Source organism: Papio anubis, chromosome 10 (assembly GCF_008728515.1).
Source record: "Papio anubis isolate 15944 chromosome 10, Panubis1.0, whole genome shotgun sequence".
Lineage (NCBI taxonomy): Eukaryota > Metazoa > Chordata > Mammalia > Primates > Cercopithecidae > Papio > Papio anubis.
This window is the reverse complement of record NC_044985.1, coordinates 53,398,302-53,424,437: the sequence shown is the minus strand read 5'-3', so window position 1 is coordinate 53,424,437 and position 26,136 is coordinate 53,398,302. Positions and strand designations below refer to the sequence as shown.

Here is a 26,136-nt window from a genome sequence, read left to right as displayed (position 1 = left end):
AGTGCTGCTGTGAGGGCTAGAGCTTCACCAGCAACCTTGGATCAAGGGTTGAATGCCAAGTGCTGAGGTTGGTAGACTAATACAGCAACTTGAAATACTTACCTCTGGAATTCTTTTATGTGAGAGGAAAAAAAAATTCTCTGTTTTTTTTAAGCCTCTGGTATTTGGGGTTTTAGTTTTATGCTGCTGAACCTAATCTTAAGTGATACACTTTTCAATTGCTGGCATATTAATCCTTTATTAGAAATTGTAAATGAGAAATTATATCAACACCTGAGGACCAAACTACAACAGAATATTCCATAGGCTCAAGATTTTGAGACATTCTGGAAAGAGTTTTCTGTAAGGTATATCCTTTCCGTGGCATGGCAACATCATCGTTCTTTAAAAAGGTGACTGGACAGACATCATTTCCACCATCACCAATATAAACAATTTGTGTATAATTCACTCCCTGTTGTAACTGTTTATCTACAAATTCTATCAAAACTACCTTTTTGCAAAGATTCTTTGGGCATCTATTGCAAGAATGAGTATGATAATTTTCCACAGTGAGATGACCACTGCTATTAAAAGCTGCTGGATTTGTAAACACTTTATCAAATACATCATGAAAACTGGCAGCTTTTAAAACCCAATCTATGAAGACCGAATTTGAATCTGAAATAATAATGCAGTCAAATTTATCCTTATTCTTTCTTATAAAGTTGAAGAGTTCCACCATCCCTGGAGTGAAAGGCAATGATGTCACTGCTCTTTTCATTTCATGTTCTCTTACACCTTTATCTCCCAAATACTTAAAGACTCTGCCCATAAATTCTGTCCAAAATCCTTTTTGATAAGAATCACGTAGTTCAATAGGAAGTTTTTTGTTGGGAGCACATTGTACAATCCAAGTGTCACTATTGTCATCTATGATCGTATTGTCAAAGTCAAAAACTAGCAAAATTTTCATGGTTCCAGAAGTAGATTTGGATTATCCTGAAAAAGAAAAAATATTATTCTCTAAACAAACTCTGTTTACATATCTAACTAAAACATTTATTTAATAAACATAACTAAATGTTAATATGTTAAAAGAAGGAATATAAACAAAGTGATTAAGCACTTCGAGACCACTACCTAACCACTTTTCTCTAAGAAGCAAAGTTCATATTTGAGTATTTTAAGTGGAAAACAAAATATATAAAAAGGACATTCATAGTATTATTGTGTTCCTGGGGGTGTGTTTCTTATAGAAGTTATAAGAAAGAAAAAAAAAAGGCATTCTTACTATGATCACATTATCAATCAAACCACACTTATTTTATTAGATTAAAATATTTACAATCCTCATATTAAATAATAGGTCATGTATAAAGGATTCTCTGTGTACTACCCAAAATCCTGAACAAATTTAACATAGCATGAAATCTTGCAAGATATAAAATAATTTTTTAAAAAAGGTATTTGCTAACAAAAACAAGTGGGGAAAGGAGTCCCTATTTAATAATGGTGCTAGGATAGCTGGCTAGCCATATGCAGAAAACTGAAACTGGACCCCTTCTTTACACCATATACAAAAATCAACTCAAGGTGGATTAAAGACTTAAGTGTAAAACCCAAACTATAAAAAAACCTAGAAGAAAATCTAGGTGATACCATTCGGGACACAGCACAGGCAAAGATTTCATGACAAAGATGCCAAAAGCAAATGCAACAAAAGCAAAAATTGACAAATGGTATCTAATTAAACTAAAGAGCTTCTGCACAGCAAAAGAAACTATCAACAGAGTAAACAGACAACTTAGAGAATGGGAGAAAATTTTTGCAATTTATCCATCTGACAAAGGTCTAATATCCAGCAATTATTATGAAGTTGAAAAATTATACCATCCCTGAAGTCAAAGGCATTGATGTCTCTGCTCTTTTCATTTTATATTACACCTTTAGCTCCCAAATATTTAAAGACTCTGCTCATAAAATCTGCCCACAATCCTTTTTGATAAGAATCATGTAGTTCCTTGTTAAGGAACTTAAACAAATTTACAAGAAAAAACAAACAGCCCCATTAAGAAGTGGGGAAAGGACACAAACAGACAATTCTTGAAAGAAGACAATACATGTGCCCAAGAAATATATGAAAGAAAAAAAAAGCTCAACATCACTGATCATTAGAGAAATGCAAACTAAAGCCACAATGAGATACCATCTTATACTAGTCAGAATGGCTATCATTAAAAAGTCAAAAAACAACCTGGCAAGGTTGTGGGGAAAAAGGAACGCTTTTACACTGTTGGTAGGAGTGTAAATTAGTTCAACCATCGTGGAAGATAGTGTGGTGATTCCTCAAAGACGTAGAGGCCGAAATACCACTTGACCCAGCAATCCCATTACTGGGTATATACCCAAAGGAATATAAATCATTCTATTATAAAGATACATGCATGCATATGTTCACTGCAGCACTGTTCACAATAGCAAAGACATGGAATCAACCTAAATGCCCGTCAATGATGGACTGCATAAACAAAATGTGGTACTTATACACCATGGAATATTATGCAGCTATAGAAAGGAATGAGATGATTTCCTTTACACGGACATGGATGGAGCTGGAAGCCATCATCTTCAGTGAACTAACACAGGAACAACAACAACAACAAAAACAAACACCACGTGCTCTCATTTATAAGTGGGAGCTGAATCATGAGAACACATGGAATGGAACAACATACACTGGGGCCTGTTGGAGGGTTGGGCGTAGGAGGAGGCAGAGCATCAGGAAAACAGCTAGTGGATGCTGGGCTTAATACCTAGGTGACGTGATGACCTGTGCAGCAGAGCATCATGGCACACGCTTACCTATGTAACAAATCTACATATCCTGCACATGTACCCCGAACTTAAAAGGTAGAAATAAAAAAAATTTTAAAAAGAAGGTATTTAGTTTAAAATCAATTTCTAAATGCCAATATTATAATTAAATAATTGCTGACACTCTATATGATAGTCTAAACAAACTACCTGAGAACTGAAGGCCAATTCTTCCGAACTAGAAGTAACTTGGTTAAGAGTTTTCACATGTTTATCTATATCTGCTCTAGATAGTTTAGCTCTGGGGTGCCAAATAATTTGAATACACCTGAGTAATCATATTGTTTGTGGTGTGACACTTATGTCTCTGTTTTCATTAGAAGATAATGAAAGTGATTAATTATAAATCTCAAGAGAAAAGGAAAGAATAAGCCGGTCAACTGATGGTAAGAATAAACATTATTTATAAAAAATAACTATATAGAATATCCAGAAAAGGATATAATTAATGTGTGTAAACAGATAATAATAATAATTTTGAGAGTCATTATATGTCAGGTACTGGCCTAAAAACTTTGCAGTATCATACCATTTAATTGTCATAACCCTATTAAGTAGGAATCATTATTATCCTCATCTTAAAGATGTATAAGCTGGATCTTAAAGTGGTTAGGTGTTAGTAAAGTGCCAGAGCTGGAATCTTAGGTTGATTTGATTCCAAACTTAATGCTTTTAAGTACCAAATTCTAGTGTTAAAAAATAGAATTAAAGGCCAGGCACTGTGGCTCACACCTGTAATCCCAGCACTTTGGGCGGCCGAGGCGGGCGGATCACGAGGTCAAGAGATCGAGACCATTCTGGCCAACATGGTGAAACCCCATCTCTACTAAAAGTACAAAAAAAAAATTAGCTGGGCATGGTGGTGCTCGCCTGTAGTCCCAGCTACTCAGGAGGCTGAGGCAGGAGAATTGCTTGAACCCAGGAGGCGGAGGTTGCCGTGAGCCAAGATCGCGCCACTGCACTCCAGCCTGGCGACAGAGCAAGACTCCGTCTCAAAAAAATAGAACATTTAATGACTACTCATTAGTTTAAAAATAAAATACTAAGTAGGTCATTTCGGCAGAAAGATATTTAATTACATAAAAACATTCATTAGTTTCAAAGTACACACTAACTGTAACACCACATCGGTGATACACTTTATAACCATTTTGAGGTTTCTACAAGAAATCCTAAAAAGACAAAGAACCCAAGCAATAAGAAAAAGATCAATTAAAAATGAAAAACATGGCATTTAGCCACACATATTCTCCAGTTTATAACAGTTGATACCCAGTAGTGAAGACAGAATAGAGCTCTTGACTCACATAAGACTAAGTATTCTATGTCTCTTAATTTAGAATATCTAGAGAATAATTAACCTACAGGGGTATCACCTGTTGTGTGAATGTGGCTGATACATAATATTTTGTCACTCTGGATCCTTGTATCACTAAATGCCTAATCCAGATGCTTCTGACTGGTTCCCTGAGATTTAAATGCAGAATTCACTTTCCTACAGAAACAATGTAATAAATAATAAGGCATAATTGACAATCACATTAGTACTGTAACTAGGCATGTTTTAAATTAAATATGCTTTTTGAGAATTCTGAATTTATAATTAAAACAAATTTCAAATGTAACTCACTGTTGGTTGAAAACTGCCTCAAGCCTAAACTTAATTAGCCACAAATTACTGAAATTCCTGAATTATTAGCCTCAAAATAGCATGAGACTGAGGTAACAGTTCCCCTGCTGATCTGAAAGTGCACTTTAAAAATTTCACCTTTGGCCGGGCGCGGTGGCTCAAGCCTGTAATCCTAGCACTTTGGGAGGCCGAGACGGGCGGATCACAAGGTCAGGAGATCGAGACCATCCTGGCTAACACGGTGAAACCCCGTCTCTACTAAAAAGTACAAAAAACTAGCCGGGCGAGGTGGCGAGCGCCTGTAGTCCCAGCTACTCGGGAGGCTGAGCCAGGAGAATGGCGTAAACCCGGGAGGCGGAGCTTGCAGTGAGCAGAGATCCGGCCACTGCACTCCAGCCTGGGTGACAGAGCGAGACTCCGTCTCAAAAAAAAAAAAAAAAAAAATTTCACCTTTTTCTATTAGTATTTTCTCACCATTCAACACAAACCTTTATAAAAATACTTACCCAACTTAGTATTTCCAAGACAATCTTACTTCAGCATTGGGATTAGGATAAACAATCACGACAATCTTCAGTCTTAAACACCAGCCAGTTGTTTTCAAACATTACTCCTATTCTATATACAGGCAACAGAGTCTTCTGGTTTGGAGCAAAATAATGGAAACTTCTTAACTCCTAAAATTAATAAAAGTATTTTAAAAGCTTTAACATTTGTATTTTCTAATTATGTTGTTTTTCTTATGTCAGGAAAGTATCTCTTGGCAATAGGAGAACAAAGTTTTGCTTTCCACTTGGTATTGACTTGGTGTCGAAAATAAGAAACGTTACGTGAAAATAAGTTTTTGTCCAGTGGATAAAATCATAGTGCTAAGCTGACTGAGATTTTTCAGAGTCCATTTTTTTTCTTTTTACTTGTTTAATAATAGAGGAATTCCACATTCTGTTGTCAATAGACATTTAGAGATTTAGTGCTGCATTAGAAATTAAAATGTCTCCAAAAATTAAGGATATGCACAAAGATTTAGTTTTAAGAATGTGAATCTATTTTGAAACCAATCTGTTAAAGTTCCAAAAAGAGTTAACGGTTCTCTTCAAAAGCACAATCTATGTCCATTTGGTATGTCTGCAATGTTTCCATAGTGTAACAATATCCTGTGTACTTTACACAATGAAAATTAGAAACTACACAGACATCCAAGAATTGGGAAATAATTAAATAAGATATGCATGTGACAGCATATAATAGAACATCCAGCCAGTAAAAGCTAAGATATTCAGTTCAAATTAAATAAGCAAGTCACAAAATAGTGTGTACAGTATAATCCTGTTTTTGTTTTAGAAAATGTTTACATGTGCAGTGGAATGGTTATGGTTGGTTCAACCGTAGTTCACACTTTTTCTACATTAATTTTGTAATAAAATTTTTTTTCTTCTCAGAATAATTTAAACTGTTTCAGATCAGAGTGCATATGCTACCTTATTAAATTTACAACAAAGAAAAAAAAGAGTGGTGGGTATAGGACAAACAACTCTAGATTGACTTGGATTGTGGTTGGAGTTGGAAGCTCGAGTCTGAAGTCAAATTATATCTGACCACCATGTCAAATTGGCAAGTAACTGACATCAAATCATGAGATTCAACACTTTTTGTAACCAATTTTGTTAAAATTCCAGAGAATTTTTGTTGGGGGACAATTCTCCCTGCGTCTCTGGTGGTTGTGCATGTCTTACTGACTGCTCTTTCCTCTATTGTTTCAAGGATGTTTGTACAGTGGACAGCCTTGAGAAACATGCTTATTTGTCCAAATGATAAAGATCTGGGTTCCCTAAGCTCAGGGCTGCTTTCCTGTAATTCGACATACTCTACATCTAGGTGACTTCTTGCCCACTTTGCATTATCCTGTGGGAACTGGGGCTTTAGGGAACTCAGGCAAAATTGCTGATATACTGGCTACTGCTGGGAGTAATTCATTCCTGAAACGAATAGTCTTCTGTCTTCCATGAAACTGCCAGGCTAAGTTAGCCTGCAAACAGGGTAAAATCTCTGTTCCTTCCCAGTTCTTGACACTTTGGCACTGCAAGCTCCGCCTCCCGGATTCACGCCATTCTCCTGCCTCAGCCTCCTGAGTAGCTGGGACTACAGGCGCCCCCCACCACGTCCGGCTAACTTTTTTTGTATTTTTGGTAGAGACAGGGTTTCACCGTGTTAGCCAGGATGGTCTCCGTCTCCTGACCTCGTGATCTGCCTGCCTCGGCCTCCCAAAGTGCTGGGCTTACAGGCGTGAGCCACCGCGCCTGGCCCCCAGTTCTTGACTTTTTAAGGTATGCTTCCAAAAACCTACCAGCGCTCTATGTGCACAAACTAATTTATGTCTACAAATATTTTCTTAATTATTCCATACTTACCAGCATTATTACGTGGAACATCTGATAGAAAACCTAAAGAAAAATAGCACGACTGTGTGTTAGGACGTTCGTTATTAAAAATCTTTTTGTTCTTTCACTTTGAGAGACTCCAGTTTGGTGCATTATGTGTACACATCAGAGCCAACTTGTTAGTAATGAAGTTATCTGTACATCAATGTATTAGAAAAGGATCTTTTGAAACCAAACGCGCAGCTACTCCTAACAGATTTCTGTGGTCCTGTATTTACCAAGAAATTTAAAATATCTCAAAGGTCCTAACATAAATGTTCTAAGCATATCATTAAGTTTTAACATTCCTATTTTTTAAAAACTTGGCCCCATCTAGTCCTGACCATGCCCCAGAAACCAAAGGATTAAAAAAACGGCGTTTATGTCAGCGAATCCGCGGGTTTTTATAGTTAAGGAAAGGCTTTGCTCCTCACATTCCACCCGCGAGGAGATCGGGGACACACACACCACGCCTAGGCCTCGCGCGCACACACCTGCCGGCTCCACCCCGAGGGTAGGCATTGGACCCAATCGGAGGTCGTTCCCCGTGGAGCGCGCAGCAGGGGAGGATGGGAGTAGCAGGCAGGGCGGGGGTCCACGGGCTTCTCACTGACCCAGGCCCGCCGTCGGCAGCCGCCCCGGCGCCTGTGACGCTCCTGCGGGTTCAGTCCTTTGGCCTCGCCCCACGCCTGCCGGCTGGGCAGCCCCACTCACAAGCCCAGCTCGCAGGCGCGGGCGCAGGCGCAGGCGCCTCTCTTGTCTAGCCCGACCGCCAACTGCAGCGCCTTCCTTGTTCCTCGGCGACGGCTGGCGTCACTTCCGGCGGCGTTGCCAAGCAACCGCGTGGTTCGAGTAACAAAGTCCACCGGCTGGAGTCCGCGGCGCATGGCGCTACAGTCACTTTTCCAGATCTGGGCGCACCGTGGACACCTCGTCAGAGATGCTGGTACGGTTTGGACGACGCTGTGGACAGGCGAAGGAAAGTACAGGTGAGCTACACTGACCTATCCAGGGACAGGGATTGTTTCTGGACCCTCGGCATGGAGTGAGAGGCGAGGATGCCGAATGAGGGCTTCAACTGCTTTTTGAAATGGACTCCATCAAGTCGAAAGCATCCTCAATAAGCATCTTTGGGCTCTGTGTAAAGTTAGGCCATCTTGCCCTCAGGTGAATGGATGAAGGAGGGAAACGGGGAGTGGAAGTGGGTGGGAGAATGTTTACAGAAATAGGGGTGGAGAAAAGATAGGAAATCAGAGACCCCCCACCCCCAGCTAACCTAAAACTGCGCAGTTGCAGCTCTGAGAGTCTGGGCTTTGTTAAATTTCCGGCACGCTTAAAGTTTGTTATTCACTGATTGAATTGGACTATCTCTTGGAAATATAAGTCCCCTCTTTAGAGTCTTGGCTCTGCTGCAAACTTGCTGATTGGTCTTTACTAAAAGTCTCTGAAGGAAATTCTCCATTTCCTCCTCTCTAAAGTAATATAAGGTATCTCTCTAAGTCAAATGCTTGCATAGAGTTAAAAAAAAATCGTGCGACATAAAGTATTGTAATTCAGATGACCTGTTATAACAATTTGATTTTGGAATAGAAATAGACTTCTAAAGAACTCTATCAATTCTAGCTACGACAGTTTCTAAAGTCTGTAAATTGGCAATTAATGTAGTCATGGTGACAACTAGAACTTTGGCAGTTTGAAGTATCTTCATGTCATTGCCCGAACTTCTGTAGCAATAGTGCCCCCTGCACCAGATGCAGAGTGAGAGCCAGTCATTCTTCACTAGTGGATATTTATGCAGTGGAGGTTTCATGAGGTTAGCAGCGGACTTTTGCCATGTAAAAGGAAAGAAACAGTATCAATATGGCAAGTATTGGAAAAGCACAATTACTCCCACATATTCACTTTCCTGCATATGCATTTCTGCACTACCTGGTTTAGATTTACCTAATAGTTGTTAAATAATGTTTTGTGTCAACTAGCTCACAAGCTTCCATCCGAGCCTCGCTGCTAAATTTTAATCTCCATTTTTAGGGGAAGGCTAAGTAGGAGAGGGTTTCAGAGATGTGTGCAACTATTTGTAAAACAAATACTTTATCAAGATTTAGTGGGGTGACATCAGCCAGAATAGTGAAATAGGATCTATGCCTGAAATCCTGTCCTCCATAAAATCAACAAGAACAGTGGCAAAAATAATCCGTATCGACTTTTTCAAAACACTGGAAATTAACCAAAGGCTTGCAACAATATGTGGAGTGTTTACTAAAGAAAAACAGCTGGATTTTTGTAACAACAGCGAGGTTTTTGGCATTTTAACTTGCCATAGTCCTATACTTTTCTCCTAGCCCGATGGCAGCCTAGATAACCACAGCAATCACAGTGAAAAATACTGACTTAACAACTTGTAGAGGGGACAAAACAGAATTTGACCCACTCCAAAGCCAGACAACTGTTATTATTCGACATGTCTCATAGTTCCTTGGAGAATCTCACTCATGAGGCTTATTGTTATTTAGTCTGACTTCAGACTCACCAAGTATGTTTGTCAAATGATCAGTGGCAATTTTAAATATCACAGCTATCAGAGGCAGTGCTATAGTTTTAATGTGTCCTCTAAAAAGCATATGTGGGAACTTAATCCCCAATGTAAAAATGTTGGGAGGTAGGGACTAATGAGAGGTGATTAGGCCATGAGAGCAGAGTAAAGGGATTAATGCCATTATCTGGGGAGTGGGTTCATTATAAAAGTGGGAAAGTTGGCCCTCTTCTCTCTCTCTCTCTCTCTCTCTCTCTGTGCGTGTGTGTCTGTTGCCCTCTCTTTGCCCTTTTGCCATGTAATGCCTTCCATCATGTTATGATGAGGCACGAAGGCCGCTGCCAGATGCTGGCACCTTGATACTGGCTTTCTCAGCCTCCAGAACCATAAGCCAATAAATATCTATTCTTTATGAATTACCCAGCCTAAGGTATTCTGTTATAACAGCATGAAACAGGCAGGCAGTGATACAGTTGGCAGGCAAACAACACGCTGACCAAAAAACTTAAAAGGATCAGCTGGAAAGTGATTATGTCCATAGGGGGTTTTGGAAAACTCCTGACATATTCCTGGGAATCTAGAAGGCCAAATGCATGCATAGAGCTACATACATGCCCAGGAAAGACCTGAAAATGCCTCTCACCTATGACTTACCTTCAGACTCTGTTTAAGAAAGAAGTAAAAGCTAAGATGGAGTTGTAAATTGCCTGCCCGAGCATTGAAGGCATGCCTTAATGCTCATAGACAGTCCCTTGGCAAAGACTGGGAGACTTGTCAGTTCCAGTCATCCAAAGATATATCTGTCTAGTTATTAGCTGACCACTAAGCAAACCAGAGACTCCAGTGACTCCAGTGGTCACATGTGACAAAGAATACAGACTACAGAATTGGTTCAGAGAAGTCATGAAACAACAACAGCAGGAATAAGAAACTTTGGGTGTATGTGGAGATCTGATTTCCAGAGTTGAAACATATATGTACGGTTTTTAATAAAAATTATGAAAGATGAAAATAAATAAAGTATGACCCAAACATAAGAAAAAGTTTCAGTAGAAAGTGTCTTTGAAATGGACTCCACCAAGTTGAAAGCATCCTCAATAATCATCTTTTGGCTCTGTGGAAGTTAGGCCATTTTGCCCTCAGGTGAGTGGGTGGAAGAGGGAAAGGGGCTGTGGAAGTGGCAGGGAGGATGTCTACAGAAGCAGGGGTGGAGAAAAGGTAGGAAATCAGAGACCCCCCCAACTGACCTAAAACTGTGCAGTTGCAGTTGTTGTAAGCCCAGATGTTGGGCTTACTAGATAAAAACTTTTGTAAATTTATAGCTATTGTAAATATATTTAAAGAACTCAAGCAAAAGTCTAAAGAACTATAGAAAAGTATTAAGAATGTTGTCTTACCAAATAGAGGATATCAATGAAGATTTTAAAAAATTATAAAAAGGAACTGAACAGAAATGTTGGAGTTGAAAAGCACAATAACTGAATTTAAAAATTCACTAGAGGGATCAAGAGCAGATTTGAACTTGTGGAAGAAATAATCAGTGAACTTGAAGATAAGCCAATTGAGATTATTCAGTCTCAGAATAGTGAGAAAGAAAAAAAGATAAAAGAATGAAGAAGCCGGGCGTGGTGGCTCATGCCTGTAATCCCAGCACTTTGAGAGGCTGAGACGGGCAGATCACGAGGTCAGGAGATCAAGACCATCCTGGTTAACACGGTGAAACCCCGTCTCTACTAAAAATACAAAAAAAAATTAGCCAGGCGTGGTGGTGCGTGCCTGTAGTCCCAGCTACTCAGAGGCTGAGGCAGGAGAATGGCGTGAACCCAGGAGGCAGAGCTTGCAGTGAGCCGAGATGGTGCCACTGCACTCCAGCCTGGGCGACAAAGCGAGACTCCATCTCAAAACAAAACAAAACAAAACAAAACAAAACAAAACAAAAAGAGTGAAGAAAAACGAGCAGATCTTCAGGGAAATGTAGGTCACCAGCAAATATGCCAACATAAATGTAACTTGAGTTCTGGAAGGAAAAGAGCAGGGAAAGGGGTAAAAACATTTGAAGAATTAATGGCTAAAAGCTTTCCAAATTTGATGAAAAGCATTACACATTCAAAAGGCTCAGTGATCCTCTAAGTATGGTAAACTCAACTCAAAGAGATCCACAGCTGTACACATCATGATCAAACTGTTGAAAGCTAGAGACAGAAAAAGTCTTGAAAGCACAAGAGAGAAATGACATTACATAAAAGGAATCCTCAATAAGATTAACAACAAATTTCTTATAAGAAATTATGGAGTCCAGGGGCAGCAGGCTGATATATTCAAAGTACTGAAAGGAAAAGTCTTCAAGAATTCTTTTTTTTTTTTTTTTTTTTTTTTTTTAGTTATGTTTTCTTCTTTTGCCCCTTGGTGGGTTGTTTGCGGTCTCTTTCACCTCTGCCTCCCAGGTTCAAGTGATTTTCCTGCCTCAGCCTCCTGAGTAGCTGGGATTACAGGCACCCACCACCACGCCTGGCTGATTTTTGTACTTTTAGTAGAGACGGGGTTTCACCATGTTGGCCAGGCGTGTCTCAAACTCCTGACCTCAGATGATCCCACCTTCAGTTATTAATTGAAAAAATTATCACAAAGAAAAACTGAGGACCAGATGGCTTCATTGGTTAATTCTAAATGTTTAATGAAATATTAACATAAATCCTTCAAAATCTTTTTAAAAAATAAAGAAGAGGAAGGAGCACTTTCCAACTCATTCTATAAGGGCAGTATTATCCTGATACCAACAGCAGACAAAGACATCACAAGAAAACTATAGATCATTATCTTTTATGAATAGAGATGCAAAAATCTTCAACATAGTTTTAGCACATCAGCTAGATGTGGCACACACCTCCCAGCTACTTGGGAGGCTGAGGTGGGAGGACCACTTGAGGCCAGGAATTTGAGGCTGTAATGTGCTATGGTCACACTTGTAAATAGCCACTGCACTCCAGCCTGGGCAATATAGCAAGACCCCATCTCAAAAAATAAGTTAATTAATTAAATAAAATACTAGCAAACCAAATCCAGCAACATATAAAAATTATTATATACCATGACCAAGTGGTATTTATCCCAGGAATGCAAGGTTGGCTTAAAAACAATTAATGTAGTACACTGTATAAATAGAATAAAGAACAAAACTACATGATTATCCTAATAGAAAAAACATTTGACAAGTCCAACATTCCATTTATGATAAAAACAACAAACTAGGAATAGAAAGGAATTTTCTTTTTTTTTTTTTTTTTTTTTTGAGACGGAGTCTCACGCTGTCGCCCAGGCTGGAGTGCAGTGGCCGCATCTCAGCTCACTGCAAGCTCCGCCTCCCGGGTTCACGCCATTCTCCGGCCTCAGCCTCCCGAGTAGCTGGGACTACAGGCGCTGCCACCTCGCCCGGCTATTTTTTGTATTTCTTAGTAGAGACGGGGTTTCACCGTGTTAGCCAGGATGGTCTCGATCTCCTGACCTCGTGATCCGCCCATCTCGGCCTCCCAAAGTGCTGGGATTACAGGCTTGAGCCACCGCGCCCGGCCGAAAGGAATTTTCTTAACCTGATAAAGGGGACCTATGAAAAGCCTATAGCTAACATCATAGTTAATGGTGATAGACTGAAAGCCTGATCAGGAAAAGACAAGTATGCCTGCTTTCATCACTTCTATTTAACATCATACTGGAAATTCTAGCCATGGCATTTAGGCAAGCAAAAGAGAAGGCCATCCAGATTGGAAAGGAAAAAATAAAACTTTCTATTTTCACAGATGACATGATATTCTATATTAAAAATCCTAAAGGATATTCTATACAATTATTAGATCTAATAAAGTTTAGTGGCATTGAAAGATGATCAATTTACAAAATTGTATTTCTTTACACTTGCAAAGAACAATCTGATAATAAATTTAAGAAAACAATTCCATTTACAATAGCACCAAAATACTTAGGAAAAGTTTTTCTAAGGAAAAATACTTAGGAATAAGCAAAAATTTATCTTTCAAAAAACTACAAAACGTTATTGAAAAAAGTTAGATGTAAATAAATGGAAAGACATCTTGATATGGTTTGGATGTGTCCCTGCCCAAATCTCAACTTGAATTCCCAGGTGTTATGGGCACATGGAGATAATTGAATCATGGGGGCTGGCCTTTCCTGTGCTATTCTTGTGATAGTAATTAAGTCTTATGAGATCAATGGGTTTATCAGGGATTTCCACTTTTGCTTCTTCCTCATTTTCTCTTGCCGCCACCACGTAAGAAGTGTCTTTCACCTCCTGCCATGATTCCGAGGCCTCCCCAGCCATGTGGAACTGTAGGTCTAATTAAACCTCTTTTTTCTCAGTCTTCAGTATGTCTTTATCAGCAGGGTGAAAATGGTTTAATATAGTAAATTGGTACCAGCAGAGTGGGGCATTGCTGGAAAGATAACTGAAAATGTGGAAGCGACTTTGGAACTGGGTAACAGGCAGAGATTGGAACAGTTTGAAGAGCTCAGAAGAAGACACGAAAATGTGGGAAAGTTTGGAACTTCCTAGAGACTTGTTGAATGACTTTGACCAAAATGCTGATAGCGATATGGACAGTGAAATCCAGGCTGAGGTGGTCTCAGATGGAGATAAGGAACTTTTTGGAAACTGGAGTAAAGGTGATTCTTACTATGTTTTAGCAAAAAGACTGGCGTCATTTTGCCCCTGCCCTAAAGATTTGTGGAACTTTGAGAAAGATGATATAGGGTATCTGGCAGAAGAAATTTCTAAGCAGCAAAGCATTCAAGAGGTGAGTTGAGTACTGTTAAGGGCATTCAGTTTTAAAAGGGAAACAGAGCACAAAAATTCAGAAAATTTATAGTCTGACTATGCAATAGAAAAGAAAAACCAATTTTCTGTGGAGAAATTCAAGCCAGCTGCAGAAATCTGCATAAGCATCAAGCAGCCTAATGTTAATCACCAAGACCATGGGGAAAATGTCTCCAGGCTATGTTGGAGACCTTCACAGCAGCCCCCTCCTGTCACAGGCCTAGAGGTCCAGGAGGAAAAAGTGGTTTTATGATCTGGGCCCAAGGTCCCTGTGCTGTGTGCAGCCTATAGACTTGGTGCCCTGTGTCCCAGCTGCTCCAGCCATGGCTGAAAGGGGCCAATGTAGAGCTCATGCTGTGGCTTCAGAGGGTGGAAGCCCCAAGCTTTGGCAGCTTCCACATGGTGTTGAGCCTGTGGGTGTGCAGAAGTCAAGAATTGAGGTTTGGGAACCTCCACCTAGATTTCAGAAGATATATGGAAATGCCTGGATGCCCAGGCAGAAGTTTGCTGCAGAGGCAGGGCCCTCATGGAGAACCTCTGCTAGGGCAGTGAAGAAGGGAATTGTGGGGTCGGAGCTCCCACATAGAGTCCCTACTGGGACATTATCTAGTGGAGCTGTGAGAAGAGGGCCACCATCCTCCAGACCCCAACATGGTAGATCCACTGACAGTTTGCACCATCCACCTGGAAAAGCCACAGACACTCAGTGCCAGTTCATGAAAGCAGCCAGGAAGGAGGCTGTACCCTGCAAAGCCACAGGGGCAGAGCTACCAAAGACCATGGAAACCCACTTTTGCATCAGTGTGACCTGAATGTGAGACCTAGAGTCAAAGGAGATCATTTTGGAGCTTTAAAATTGTATTGCCCTGCTGGATTTTGGACTTGCATGGGTCCTGTAGCCCCTTTGTTTTGGCCAGTGTCTCCCATTTGGAATGGCTGTATTTGCCTAATACCTGTACCCCCATTGTATCTAGGAAGTAACTAGCTTGCTTTTGATTTTACAGGCTCATAGGCAGAAGGGACTTGCCTTGTCTCAGATGAGACTTTGGACTATGGACTTTTGGGTTAATGCTGAAATGAGTTAAGACTTTGGGGGACTGTTGTGAAGCCATGATTGGTTTTGAAATGTGAGGATATGAGATTTAGAGGGGCCAGGGGCAGAATGATATGGTTTGGCTGTGTCCCCACCCAAATCTCAACTTGAATTGTATCTCCCAGAATTCCTACATGTTGTGGGAGGGACCCAGGGAGAGGTAATTGAATCATGGGGACTGGTCTTTACCATGCCATTCTTATAATAGTGAATACGTCTCATGAGATCTGATGGGATTATCAGGGGTTTCCACTTTTGCTTCTTCCTCATTTTCTCTTGCTGCCACCATGTAAGAAGTGCCTTTTGCCTCTCGCCATGATTCTGAGGCCTCCCCAGCCATGTGGAACTGTAAGTCCAACTAAACCTTTTTTTCTCCCTAGTCTTGGGTATGTCTTTATCAGCAGCATGAAAATAGACTAACACACATCTCATGTTAATGGGCTGGGAGATTTAGTATTGTTAATATGGTTTGAATATTTGTCCCCTTCAAAACTCATGTTGAAAATTAATTCCCAAAATGGTAGTATTGAGAGGTGGAGCCTTTAAGAAGTGATTGGGTCATGAGGGATCTGCCCTCATGAATGGAGTAGAAACGGGGTCTTGCTGTGAATGGATTAATGGCTTATGCTGGAAGTGGGACTCTTGGCTTCATAAGAAGAGGAAGAGAGATCTCAGCTAGCATCCTCAGCCCCCTTGCCATATGATGCCCTGCACTACTTCCAGACTCTGCAGAGAGACTTCACCAGCAAGAAAGCCCTCAACAAATGCAGCCCCTCAACCTTGTGCTTCTCAGCCTCTATAATTGTGAGAAATAAAATCATTTTCTTTACAAATTATCTAGTTTCAGATATTCTGATATAGCAACAGAAAATGGACTAAGACAGATGGCAACATCATGTCTTTTTTGGCAACAACAACAAAAAAGAAATAATGAAATAAACCCATACATCTATACTAAATGGGTTTTGACAAGAATGTTAATGCAATGGGGAAAGAGTAGAATTTTTAACAAATGGTGCCGGGATAAGTGGACATCTATATACAAAATAATGAATTTCGACTCCCAAATTAATATACACCTCACACTACATACAAATATTAGTTTGAAATGAATTATATAACTAAATATAAAAGCTAGAACTATAAAACTATTAGAAGAAAACTTATATATACATCTTTATTACCTTGGATTAGGCAACAATTTCTTAGATGTGACACCAAAAGCACAATCAACCCAAGAAAAATAGATTTGGCCTTCATCAAAATTAAAAACTTCAGTATGAATACATCAAAGAACACTATCTTTTTTTTTTTTTTTTTTTTGAGACGGAGTCTCGCTCTGCCGCCCAGGCTGGAGTGCAGTGGCCAGATCTCAGCTCACTGCAAGCTCCGCCTCCCGGGTTCACGCCATTCTCCTGCCTCAGCCTCCCGAGTAGCTGGGACTACAGGCGCCCGCCACCTCGCCCGGCTAGTTTTTTTGTATTTTTTTTTAGTAGAGATGGGGTTTCACCGTGTTAACCAGGATGGTCTCGATCTCTTGACCTCGTGATCCGCCCGTCTCGGCCTCCCAAAGTGCTGGGATTACAGGCTTGAGCCACCGCGCCCGGCCACAGAACACTATCAAAAAGTGCAAATACATCTACCAAATGGGAGAAGATATTTGCAAATTATATATATGCTAAGAATCTATAATCCAGATTATAAAGAATTCTTACAACTCAACAATAAAAAGCCCATTTTTAAAAAGGGACAAATGATTTGAACTTATATTTCTCCAAACAAGATGTACAAACAGCCAATAAGCACATTAAATGATGCTCAACTTCATTACCCATTATAGAAATACAAATCAACACCACAGTGAGAAACTACTTCCTACCCATTAGGATGAAAGAAAAAAATAAAGGGACAGTATTTTGGGAAGGATGCAGAGAAATTGAAACCTTCATATGTTGTTAGTGGAAATGTAAAATAGCATAGTGACTTTGAAAAACAATCTGGCACTTTCTCAAAATGTTAAATATGGAGGTATAATTCTGTTCCTAAGCATAACCAAAGATAATGAAAAACATATATCCACACAAAAACATGTGAATGTTCGTAGCAGAATTATTCATAGTAGTCAAAAGGTGGAAACACCCCTAATGTCCATCAACTGATAATGGATAAGCAAAATGTGCTACATCTATAGAATGGAATATTACTCACCATAAAAAGGAATTAGGGCCAGGCGTGGTGGCTCACACCTGTAATCCCAGCACTTTGGGAGGCCAAGGCAGGTGGATCACTTGATGCCATGAGTTTGAGACCAGCCTGGCCAACACGGTGAAACCCCATGTCTACTAAAAATACAAAAAAATTTAGTTGGGTGTGGTGGTGCACGACCGTAGTCCCAGCTACCTGGGAGGCTTGGCAGGAGAATTGCTTGAGCCTGGGAGATGGAGGTTGCAGTGAGCCGAGATTGTGCCACCGCACTCCAATCTGGGCAATGGAGACAGACTCATCTCAACAACAACAACAACAACAAAAAGGAATCAAGTATGGATACATTCTACAATGTGAATGAAACTTGAAAACATTTGAGTAAAAGAGGCCAGATATAAAAGGCCACATATTGTATGATTCCATGCACATGAAATGTCTCGAATAGGCAAATTCATAGAGCCAGAAAGTAGATTAGTGGTTGCCAGGAGCTATGAGGACGAGAGGACTGCTAATGCATAGAGTGTCCTTCTGGAGTGATGAAAATGTTCTGAATTAGATATTAGTGATAGTTGCCCAGCTTTGAGAATAGAGTAAAAACCATCGAATGCTACTGTTTGCAGTGGTGGATTTTTATGTGTATTATAACTCAATAAAAAGGTGATCTAATCCATGGAAAATGTGTCAATATGGCAGGCAGGTGGACTGATTTTAGACACTTTTAGGTAACTTGCCACTGCTTTTGTCCCCTCTCTCCTGCTTGCGAGTCTGCCTATTTATATTCTGTCTCTGTCCATCTGTCTCTGTCTTTCATGTCCCTTCATTCAACTGTGGTCTGCCCTTCTTCAACTTCTCTAACAGCCTCTACTGACATTGTATGAGAGCTACTGTGGGGTAGAAATCTTGGAAGTAAGATTGCCCTCTAAGAACTAAATTTTACATCAACCAGTGGATTAAAGTGGGGATATATGAAACCATCTATAGCTCTGATCTCAACCAGGGCTCTCCTGATCTTCAAAGATATGGGGAACTTGCCCCAACTTCAGTGGCCTGAGATAGTAAAAAGCCTTTCCCAAGCTTTCTGTGGGCTTTCTTTTTTCTTTGTGGTTACCCAACTCTATTCCTGCATTTGTGGTGGTTCTCTTTGTTTGTTCCTGTATCAGAGTCCATCAAAAGATATACTTGAATAAAATATCCTGTGAACACAGTTACTCTACTAAAGATTTGAGATGTCAAAGAGGAGGGGTCACACTTTGCACTGCATAGCTTTCTGACATCCTGCTCTCCTGCCACCACTGCCAAGGCCCACTTACCACTGTATACTTTGTGGGGAGCAGCTCCTGCCAGAATGGACCATGTACTATATTGACCCTCTTTAGAATTTTAGTGAATTAAATTTAGAATGACTCTTGGGTCAGACAAAGATATTAACATGCCTAGCAATTTGTTAATCAAAGGGCAGATGGTTTAACTTAGAGGCCATTGTTTGGTTAGCTTCTGATTGCAAGTAACACAAGCCAAATTGAGCTGGTTTAGGCAAAATAAAGGAAATTTGTTACAAGGCTGTAAAAATGTATTGGTCATGACTCTTAAGTAGAACAGTGTTCTGAATCAAGTTACACCGCAATCCCCAGATATGGGAGACACAATATTCTCCTTTTTATTGTAACTACTGTGAATTAGATTAGTCATTTGCAACTAAAGAATCATGATGATACTCTTTGCAACTAAAGATAGTACTATTTGCAACTAAAGAGTCATGATAAAGTCAGCTTTGTTTGGTTTTATTCTGCATGCAGAGGTTTGGTATGTGGTAGGCAAGATAGTGCCTGTGGTTGTAAACTCACAACCACAGAGGTAGTCACCAAGTTCTCACCCCTACTTGCCTTAATTTAAACCCCAAGAAGACTTTAATTGGTCCTAACGGCTTTTCTTTCAGTATCTTTCTCTTTCTGGAACTATGTGTTTTTCTTGCTTCTGCCTTTCTCTCTACTTGTTTCATTCTTCTCATACTAATAGTAAAAATAATAATAGCTAATATTTGTTGAGAACATATTATGTACCAGATGCTAGTCTTAAATTCTTTACATCCAGTAGATACTGTTAATGACCCCATTTTGCAATTAAGGAAACAGATTCAGAAGGGTTAAATAATTTTATCTAGATTCATATAGTTAACATATGGTGTGTTCAGAAAAAGTTCAGGTAGTCTGACTCCAGAATCCACACTCTTACCCACTCTGCTATCCTACCTTTGTTATGCCTATGGCCACCCATCATTGTTCAAATGCCTATCCTATTTTGGTGAATTTCCTTCCTTTGATGCCCTACCTCCTTAAGATAGAAGACAAAATTCACTTTTTGAGCTACCGATACAATTAGAGGGCAAGCATGGGACAAAGACTCATCCAATCAATTTTATATATGCCAGATTTATATTCTGAAGAGAGTAATATAAGGAATCAAACAGCATGTTGAAACTGTGTGTGTGTGTGTGTGTGTGTGTGTGTGTAGAAAATGGCAACAAAAGTGTACCAATTTCAGAGGCAACAGTGGTGAAGATTCAAGTATTCCAGTATATGGTTTCCAGTGGGGCAAGTTGTAAATGGGGCAAGTCGAGATGCCTACACAAAGCCAGTTGCCATGGGCCCTCACTGGAATCCCATGTTGTGGTTTGTATGATGTTTTGTATATACAGCTTATAAGGATGACTATGGCTCTCTAGTAGATTGAGTCCATTACTTAATGCCCCTTAATTAATTCCTTTTCTTTTCTGCCTAAACTAGTTAGAGTAAGTTTGGCTGTTAATAATTAAGAAACTTGATTGATTAAAAGGGTAGGACCATTTTTCCAAGGAGATCTGTTATGAGTTCCACTGTGTCATTTAAGATGCTTTAAATTCATATAATTGAACACCCAACTCAATCATCTTCAAAAATAAGGACCTTTTTTTCACTTTATAACAGGAATGCCAGGCTTCAGGTTGAGTTGATTAGCAGAATAATGAGATTATCATTGCCTCAGATTCTCCTGTTGTTTCTTCTTTGCAGTAACAGCTTCTTTGCAGTAATAGCTTCATTCAAGGCTGGTTTCTCTTGTGGTTGTAGCTGTTTATCTGTCTGTCTTTCTTCCTTATTCATACTTAGCTTGAGAGTCTTTTGGATGTCTCTCCCAGAAGAACAAGGAAGAACTTTTCTAAAAGTTGCAAGTAAACCTTTTGTCCTGTTTCTTTGCTTTTTAGAGAAATAGTGATTGACAATGGAGATACAAGTGTTCTTAAACCAATTCGGCCCACCCTGGAACTATAGTGAGTTCTCCAAATTATGTTGCTGCTGCTCAGTGGGAAGAGGTTGAATAGAGTCAGTCATAATGCCTACAACCCCAAAAGATGAACACCCACAAAGTTATCCATTTATAAACTGCCACTTTGTTAACTTTGAAAAATGCTTTTATAACAAGCTGTTGGGATAGGTATTACTAGGAGATCTCTATTTTAAAGATGAGGGTACTGGCCGGGCGCGGTGGCTCAAGCCTGTAATCCCAGCACTTTGGGAGGCCGAGACGGGCGGATCACGAGGTCAGGAGATCGAGACCATCCTGGCTGACACGGTGAAACCCCATCTCTACTAAAAAATACAAAAAAACTAGCCGGGCGAGGTGGCGGGCGCCTGTAGTCCCAGCTACTCGGGAGGCTGAGGCAGGAGAATGGCATGAACCCGGGAGGCGGAGCTTGCAGTGAGCCAAGATCACGCCACTGCACTCCAGCCTGGGCGGCAGAGCGAGACTCTGTCTCAAAAAAAAAAACAACAACAAACAAACAAATAAAGATGAGGGTACTGAGATTCCAAAAAGTTAAATGACTTGCCCAAGTTTACACAGTAAGGAAGTGATTAAAGTAGTCAAATATATGCCTTCTGATTTCAAGGCCTTGTATTTTTTTTTTTTTTTCACTTAATCATAGCTGTTCTTGGGATAACAAGAGTAAATTAAGTATTTGAAATAATTTCCAGTTATCATGCCACTATTAGAACTTCTGAGACAAATATCACTTAAACTGTTCCTGTAAGTCTTTAATAATCATTTTTTACAATTTATTAGAAATAAGAAACTCTGAAGAAGATCAAGTTCTCTATCCGCCTCTTCTGCCTAGCAAAGTAGATCTCCAGCAGGTCACCATAATTCCACACAATGAGTGGAAAAGGATTCAAGATAGCCTTGACAGGTTGACAAGAGAAGCAGCATGCCTCCGTGCAGAAAGAAAGGCAAAGAAAGAAATGCATTTGCGATCTCAAGAGGTGGTAAAACACTGGACTAATACATATGCAGTAAGTATTAACCACCCAGGAGTACACATGCACTGAAGACTTACTCTTGTTTCTTAGTACTCTTATGCTTCTTTTTATAATTTTTTTTACATGTAAAATTTCATAAAAATGCATCAAAACACACTTTCAACAGTGTTATTTAGGTATAAGTGATATACAATGAATTGGACATATTTGAAATGTACAATCCTATAATTTTGACATATGTATAAACCCCCAAAACCATCATTACTATTAGGATAATGAACATGTCCTTCACCTCAAAATTTCCTCATGACCTGTTTTATTCCCTCTCCTTCCTCCCTGCTCCTCTTCTGGATCCTTAGGTAACCACTGATCTGCTTCCTATTACAGATTTCATTCAACACAATTACTTTGAGATTCATTCATGTTGTGGGTATCAATTGTTAATTTTTATTGCTGAATAGTATTCCATTGTATGGATATACCACAGTTTGTTTATTTGGTTAGTTTTTGATGGTTGACATCAATGAAATGTTGACATTTGAGCTGTTTCTTTCCCTTTTTGGCTATTACAAACAAAGCTACTATGAACATTCATGTATAAGTCTAGGTATGGACATATACTTCCATTTCTCTTAGTAAATATCTTCATGTAGAATAGCTGTTTTTTATGATAAGTGTATATTTAACTTTGTAAGAAAATTCCAAACTGTTATCCAAAGTAGTTGTAATTTTGCATTCCCAATAGTAATCTTTGAGAGTTCTATTTCCTCTCCATTCTCAACAACACTTGGTATAGTTGGTCTTTTTAATTATAAACATTTTAATAGGTGTGAAATATCTCATTATAGTTTTAATTTGAATTTCTCTAAGTAAAAATGATATTGAATGTCTCTTCCTGAACTTATTTTCTACCAGTATATCTTCTTTAGTGATGTATCCATTCAAATATTTTTCCCATTTAAAAATTAGTTTTATTATTGAGCTTAGATAATTTTTAAACTATATTCCAAATACAAATTCATGATTAGGTATTTGACTTGAAAATACTTTCTCCCACTCTATATCTTGACTTTTCATTTCCTTACTGTGTCTTTTGAAAAGCAAAAGTTTTTACTTTTAGTGAAGTATGGTTTATCAATTTTTCTTGTATATATCATTATTTTAGTGGCTTATCCAAGAAATATCTACCTAATCTAATATCACAAAGATTTTCTCCTATGTTTTCTTTTAGAAGTTTAAAAATTTTAGATTTCACCAAATACTTTATGTTCTCACTTATAAGTGGGAGGTAAATATTGAGTACACATGGACACAAAGAAGAGAACAGTAGACACTGGCACCTTTTTTGTTTTGTTTTGTTTTGAGATGGAGTCTTGCTCTGTTGCCCAGGCTGGAGTGCAGTGGCGTGATCTCCGCTCACTGCAAGCTCCGCCTCCCAGGTTCACGCCATTCTCCTGCCTCAGCCTCCCGAGTATGTGGGACTTCAGGTACCCGCCACAACACCCTGTTAATTTTTTGTGTTTTTTTTTAGTAGAGATAGGTTTTCACCATGTTAGCCAGGATGGTCTTGATCTCCTGACCTCATGATCAGGATTGGCCTTCCAAAGTGCTGGGATTACATGCGTGAGCCACTGCACCCAGTCAACACTGGCACCTGCTTAAGGATGGAGGAGGGTGGGAGGAAGATGACGATTGGATATTATGCTGATTACCTGGGTGACAAAATTATCTGCACACCAAATCCTCATGACATGCGATTTACCTGTGTAACAAAACTGCACATGTAACGCTTGAACCTAAAATAAAAGTTGGAAAGAAATATATATTTTTTGGTTTCCTGTATAGGTCTATGAACCATTTTAAATATATGTTTATATGCAGTGAGATATTGATTTTTTTTTGTTTTTGTGTATGAAGATCCAATTGTTCTTGCATAATTTATTGAAAATACTATTCTTTATCCACTACATTGCCTTTGCACTTTTCTTGAAAATCCACTTGCGTATATATATTCAGGCGACATTTCTGCACTATCTATTCTGTTTTATTGCTCTATTTATCTGTGTTTACTCCAATAATACACTGTCTTGATAACTGCAGATTTAATAACAGGTCTTGAAATCAGTTCCTTTTCAAAGCTGTTTTGGCTATTCTAGGTCCTTTGTACATCCTTATGATTTTTTTAATTTTAATTTTTTATTTTTAAAAAATTTTTTTGAAACGGAATCTCACTCTGTCACCTAGTCTGGAGTGCAGTGGCACGATCTTGGCTCACTGCAACCTCCACCTCCCGGATTCAAGCAGTTCTCCTGCCTCAGCGTCCTGAGTAGCTGGGACTACAGGCCCGCACCATCATGCCCGACTAATTTTTGTATTTTTAATAGAGACGGGGTTTCACCATGTTGGCCGGGATGGTCTCGAACTCCTGACCTCAAGTGATCTGCCAGCCTCAGCCTCCCCAAGTGCCTGGCTGTTATGAATTTTAGAATCTGCTTGTCAATTCATGTAAAAAAGCCAGCTGGAATTTTGATTGGGATAGTGTTGAATCTCTAGATCAATTTGGAGATAATTATATTTTGACAATATTGAATCTTCTGAACCATGAACATACTCTCTCTATTTGTTTAAGGCTTAATTTCTTTTTTCTTTTTTTTTGAGATGGAGTTTTGCTCTTGTTGCCCACGCTGCAGTGTAATGGCGAGGTCTCTGCTCACTGCAACCTCCGCCTTCCGGGTTCAAGCAATTCTCCTGGCTCAGCCTCCTGAGTAGCTGAGATTACAGGCATGCGCCACAATGCCTATCTAATTTTGTATTTTTAGTAAAGACGGGGTTTCTTCATGTTGGTCAGGCTGGTCTCGAACTCCCAACCTCAGGTGATCCACCAACCTCGGTCTCCCAAAGTACTGGGATTACAGGCGTGAGCCACCGTGCCCAGCCTAAGTCTTAGTTTCTGTCAGCAGTGTTTTATAGTGTTCAGTATATAGGTTTTATACATCTTTTGTTGGATTTATCCCTAAATATTTTGTATTTTTAATATTATGGTAAATGGTGTTTTTAAAAGTTTCAATCTGCTATTGTTAGCTTTAGAAATACAGTAAATGTTTCCTGTATTGATCTGGTATCCTGCAACATGGCTAATCTCACTTATTAGTTCTAGTCTCTTCTTGGTAGATTCCATCAGATTTCCTACATAGACAATCATGGCGTCAGAGAATAAAGACAGTTTTAATTCTTTTTTTTTCCCAATCTGAATGCCTATTTCTTTTTCTTGACTTACTGCACTGGCTAGAAGCTCCAATATAATATTGAATAAATGTAGTGAAGGTAGATATTCTTATTCCTGACTTTGGGGGAAAAGTACTCGTTCTTTCACCTTTAACTGTGATGCTAAGTGTATGGTTTTTGTAGATGTCCCTAATCAAGTTGAAGTTGCCTTCCGTATCGAAATTGTTGAGTGTTTTGGTTCTTTTAAAATCAGAAATGGATGTTAGACTTTTTAAAGTACTTTTTTGATGTCTATTGAGATTATCATGAGGTTCTTATTTTCTAGTCTGTTAAAATTGTGAATTACATTGATTGATTTTTAAATATTCAACCAAGCTTTCATTACTAGGATAAAACCCCATTGGTCATAATGTATTATCCTTTTGATGGATTTAATTTGCTAAAATGTTATTAATTTTTGTATCTATGTTCATGAGGGATATATTGGTCCATAGTTTTCTCGAAATATCTTTATCTAGTTTGATTATCAGAGTAGTACTGTTTACTGTTATGACGCAGGATTGCACAGAAAGCCAGAGTACTGGAAACTGTGAAGAACCAAGGCAGCTCCTCATCATTTGCCTCTGATTTGTCTATCTGCCTGCCTCTTCCTCTCTCTGGAACTGCATAGTGCTTTTGCTGTGCCCTGCCCCGTGCATCTGCTAGCTTCCCTCTACCTGAGGGTTACAGTAGCCCAGTTTAGTTCCATATGCATGAATGGGAAACTTCTTTGAAATGGGGAGGTGTCCCCTGACTCCTTTTATTATCTTGCCTGGGGAGAAATGCTGGGAAAAGGTAATCCCTCCCTCCACCCTACTTTCCTCCATTGTTTGAGGCACTGAGAGGCAGGGTTATGTTTGTTTTATGATAGAATTATTAAAACTACAGATAGGCGTAAACTCAGTCTAGAGAGTTCTCACTGTTTTTTTTCTTTTTAACATTGCATGTTTCCTTACTTTGTTGCAGTATGCATTATTTATCTTTGGGAAAGGACATAGAAAACTTACAGTACCTTGCTTTAGAA

The 26,136-nt window shown here is 39.3% G+C and overlaps 2 protein-coding genes across 6 annotated transcripts in view; one reads left to right on the top strand and one right to left on the bottom strand.

The window, feature by feature from the left end:
• Positions 1-218: 218 nt before the first annotated feature.
• Positions 219-7,716, bottom strand: PHOSPHO2 (phosphatase, orphan 2). Of its 5 annotated transcripts, none has more exons than XM_009182410.1 (5): positions 7,518-7,716; positions 6,895-6,927; positions 4,993-5,163; positions 4,233-4,351; positions 219-981 (listed from the first exon to the last, which is right to left on the bottom strand). In XM_009182410.1, exon 5 carries the CDS (start codon positions 953-955, stop codon positions 230-232), a length of 726 nt encoding a protein of 241 aa, XP_009180674.1. In that variant the 5' UTR covers positions 956-981; positions 4,233-4,351; positions 4,993-5,163; positions 6,895-6,927; positions 7,518-7,716; the 3' UTR covers positions 219-229. The 5 variants fall into 5 exon arrangements, with proteins under 5 accessions (XP_009180674.1, XP_009180672.1, XP_009180671.1 ...); XM_009182408.1 differs by having other exon boundaries at positions 7,398-7,685; XM_009182407.1 differs by lacking the exon at positions 4,233-4,351.
• A 7-nt stretch (positions 7,717-7,723) lies between these two features.
• Positions 7,724-26,136, top strand: part of CCDC173 (coiled-coil domain containing 173) — a 58,109-nt gene continuing 39,696 nt past the window's right edge. The window contains exons 1-2 of the mRNA XM_003907581.2: positions 7,724-7,892; positions 21,655-21,881. Of these exons, the coding sequence (XP_003907630.1) occupies positions 7,844-7,892; positions 21,655-21,881 (276 nt within the window). The 5' untranslated portion in view covers positions 7,724-7,843. The remainder of the gene's footprint in view (positions 7,893-21,654; positions 21,882-26,136) is intronic.

Coding starts and splice junctions, on each gene's coding strand:
- PHOSPHO2 (XM_009182410.1), bottom strand. CDS start 955: ATGAAAATTTTGCTAGTTTTTGACTTTGACAATACGATCATAGATGAC.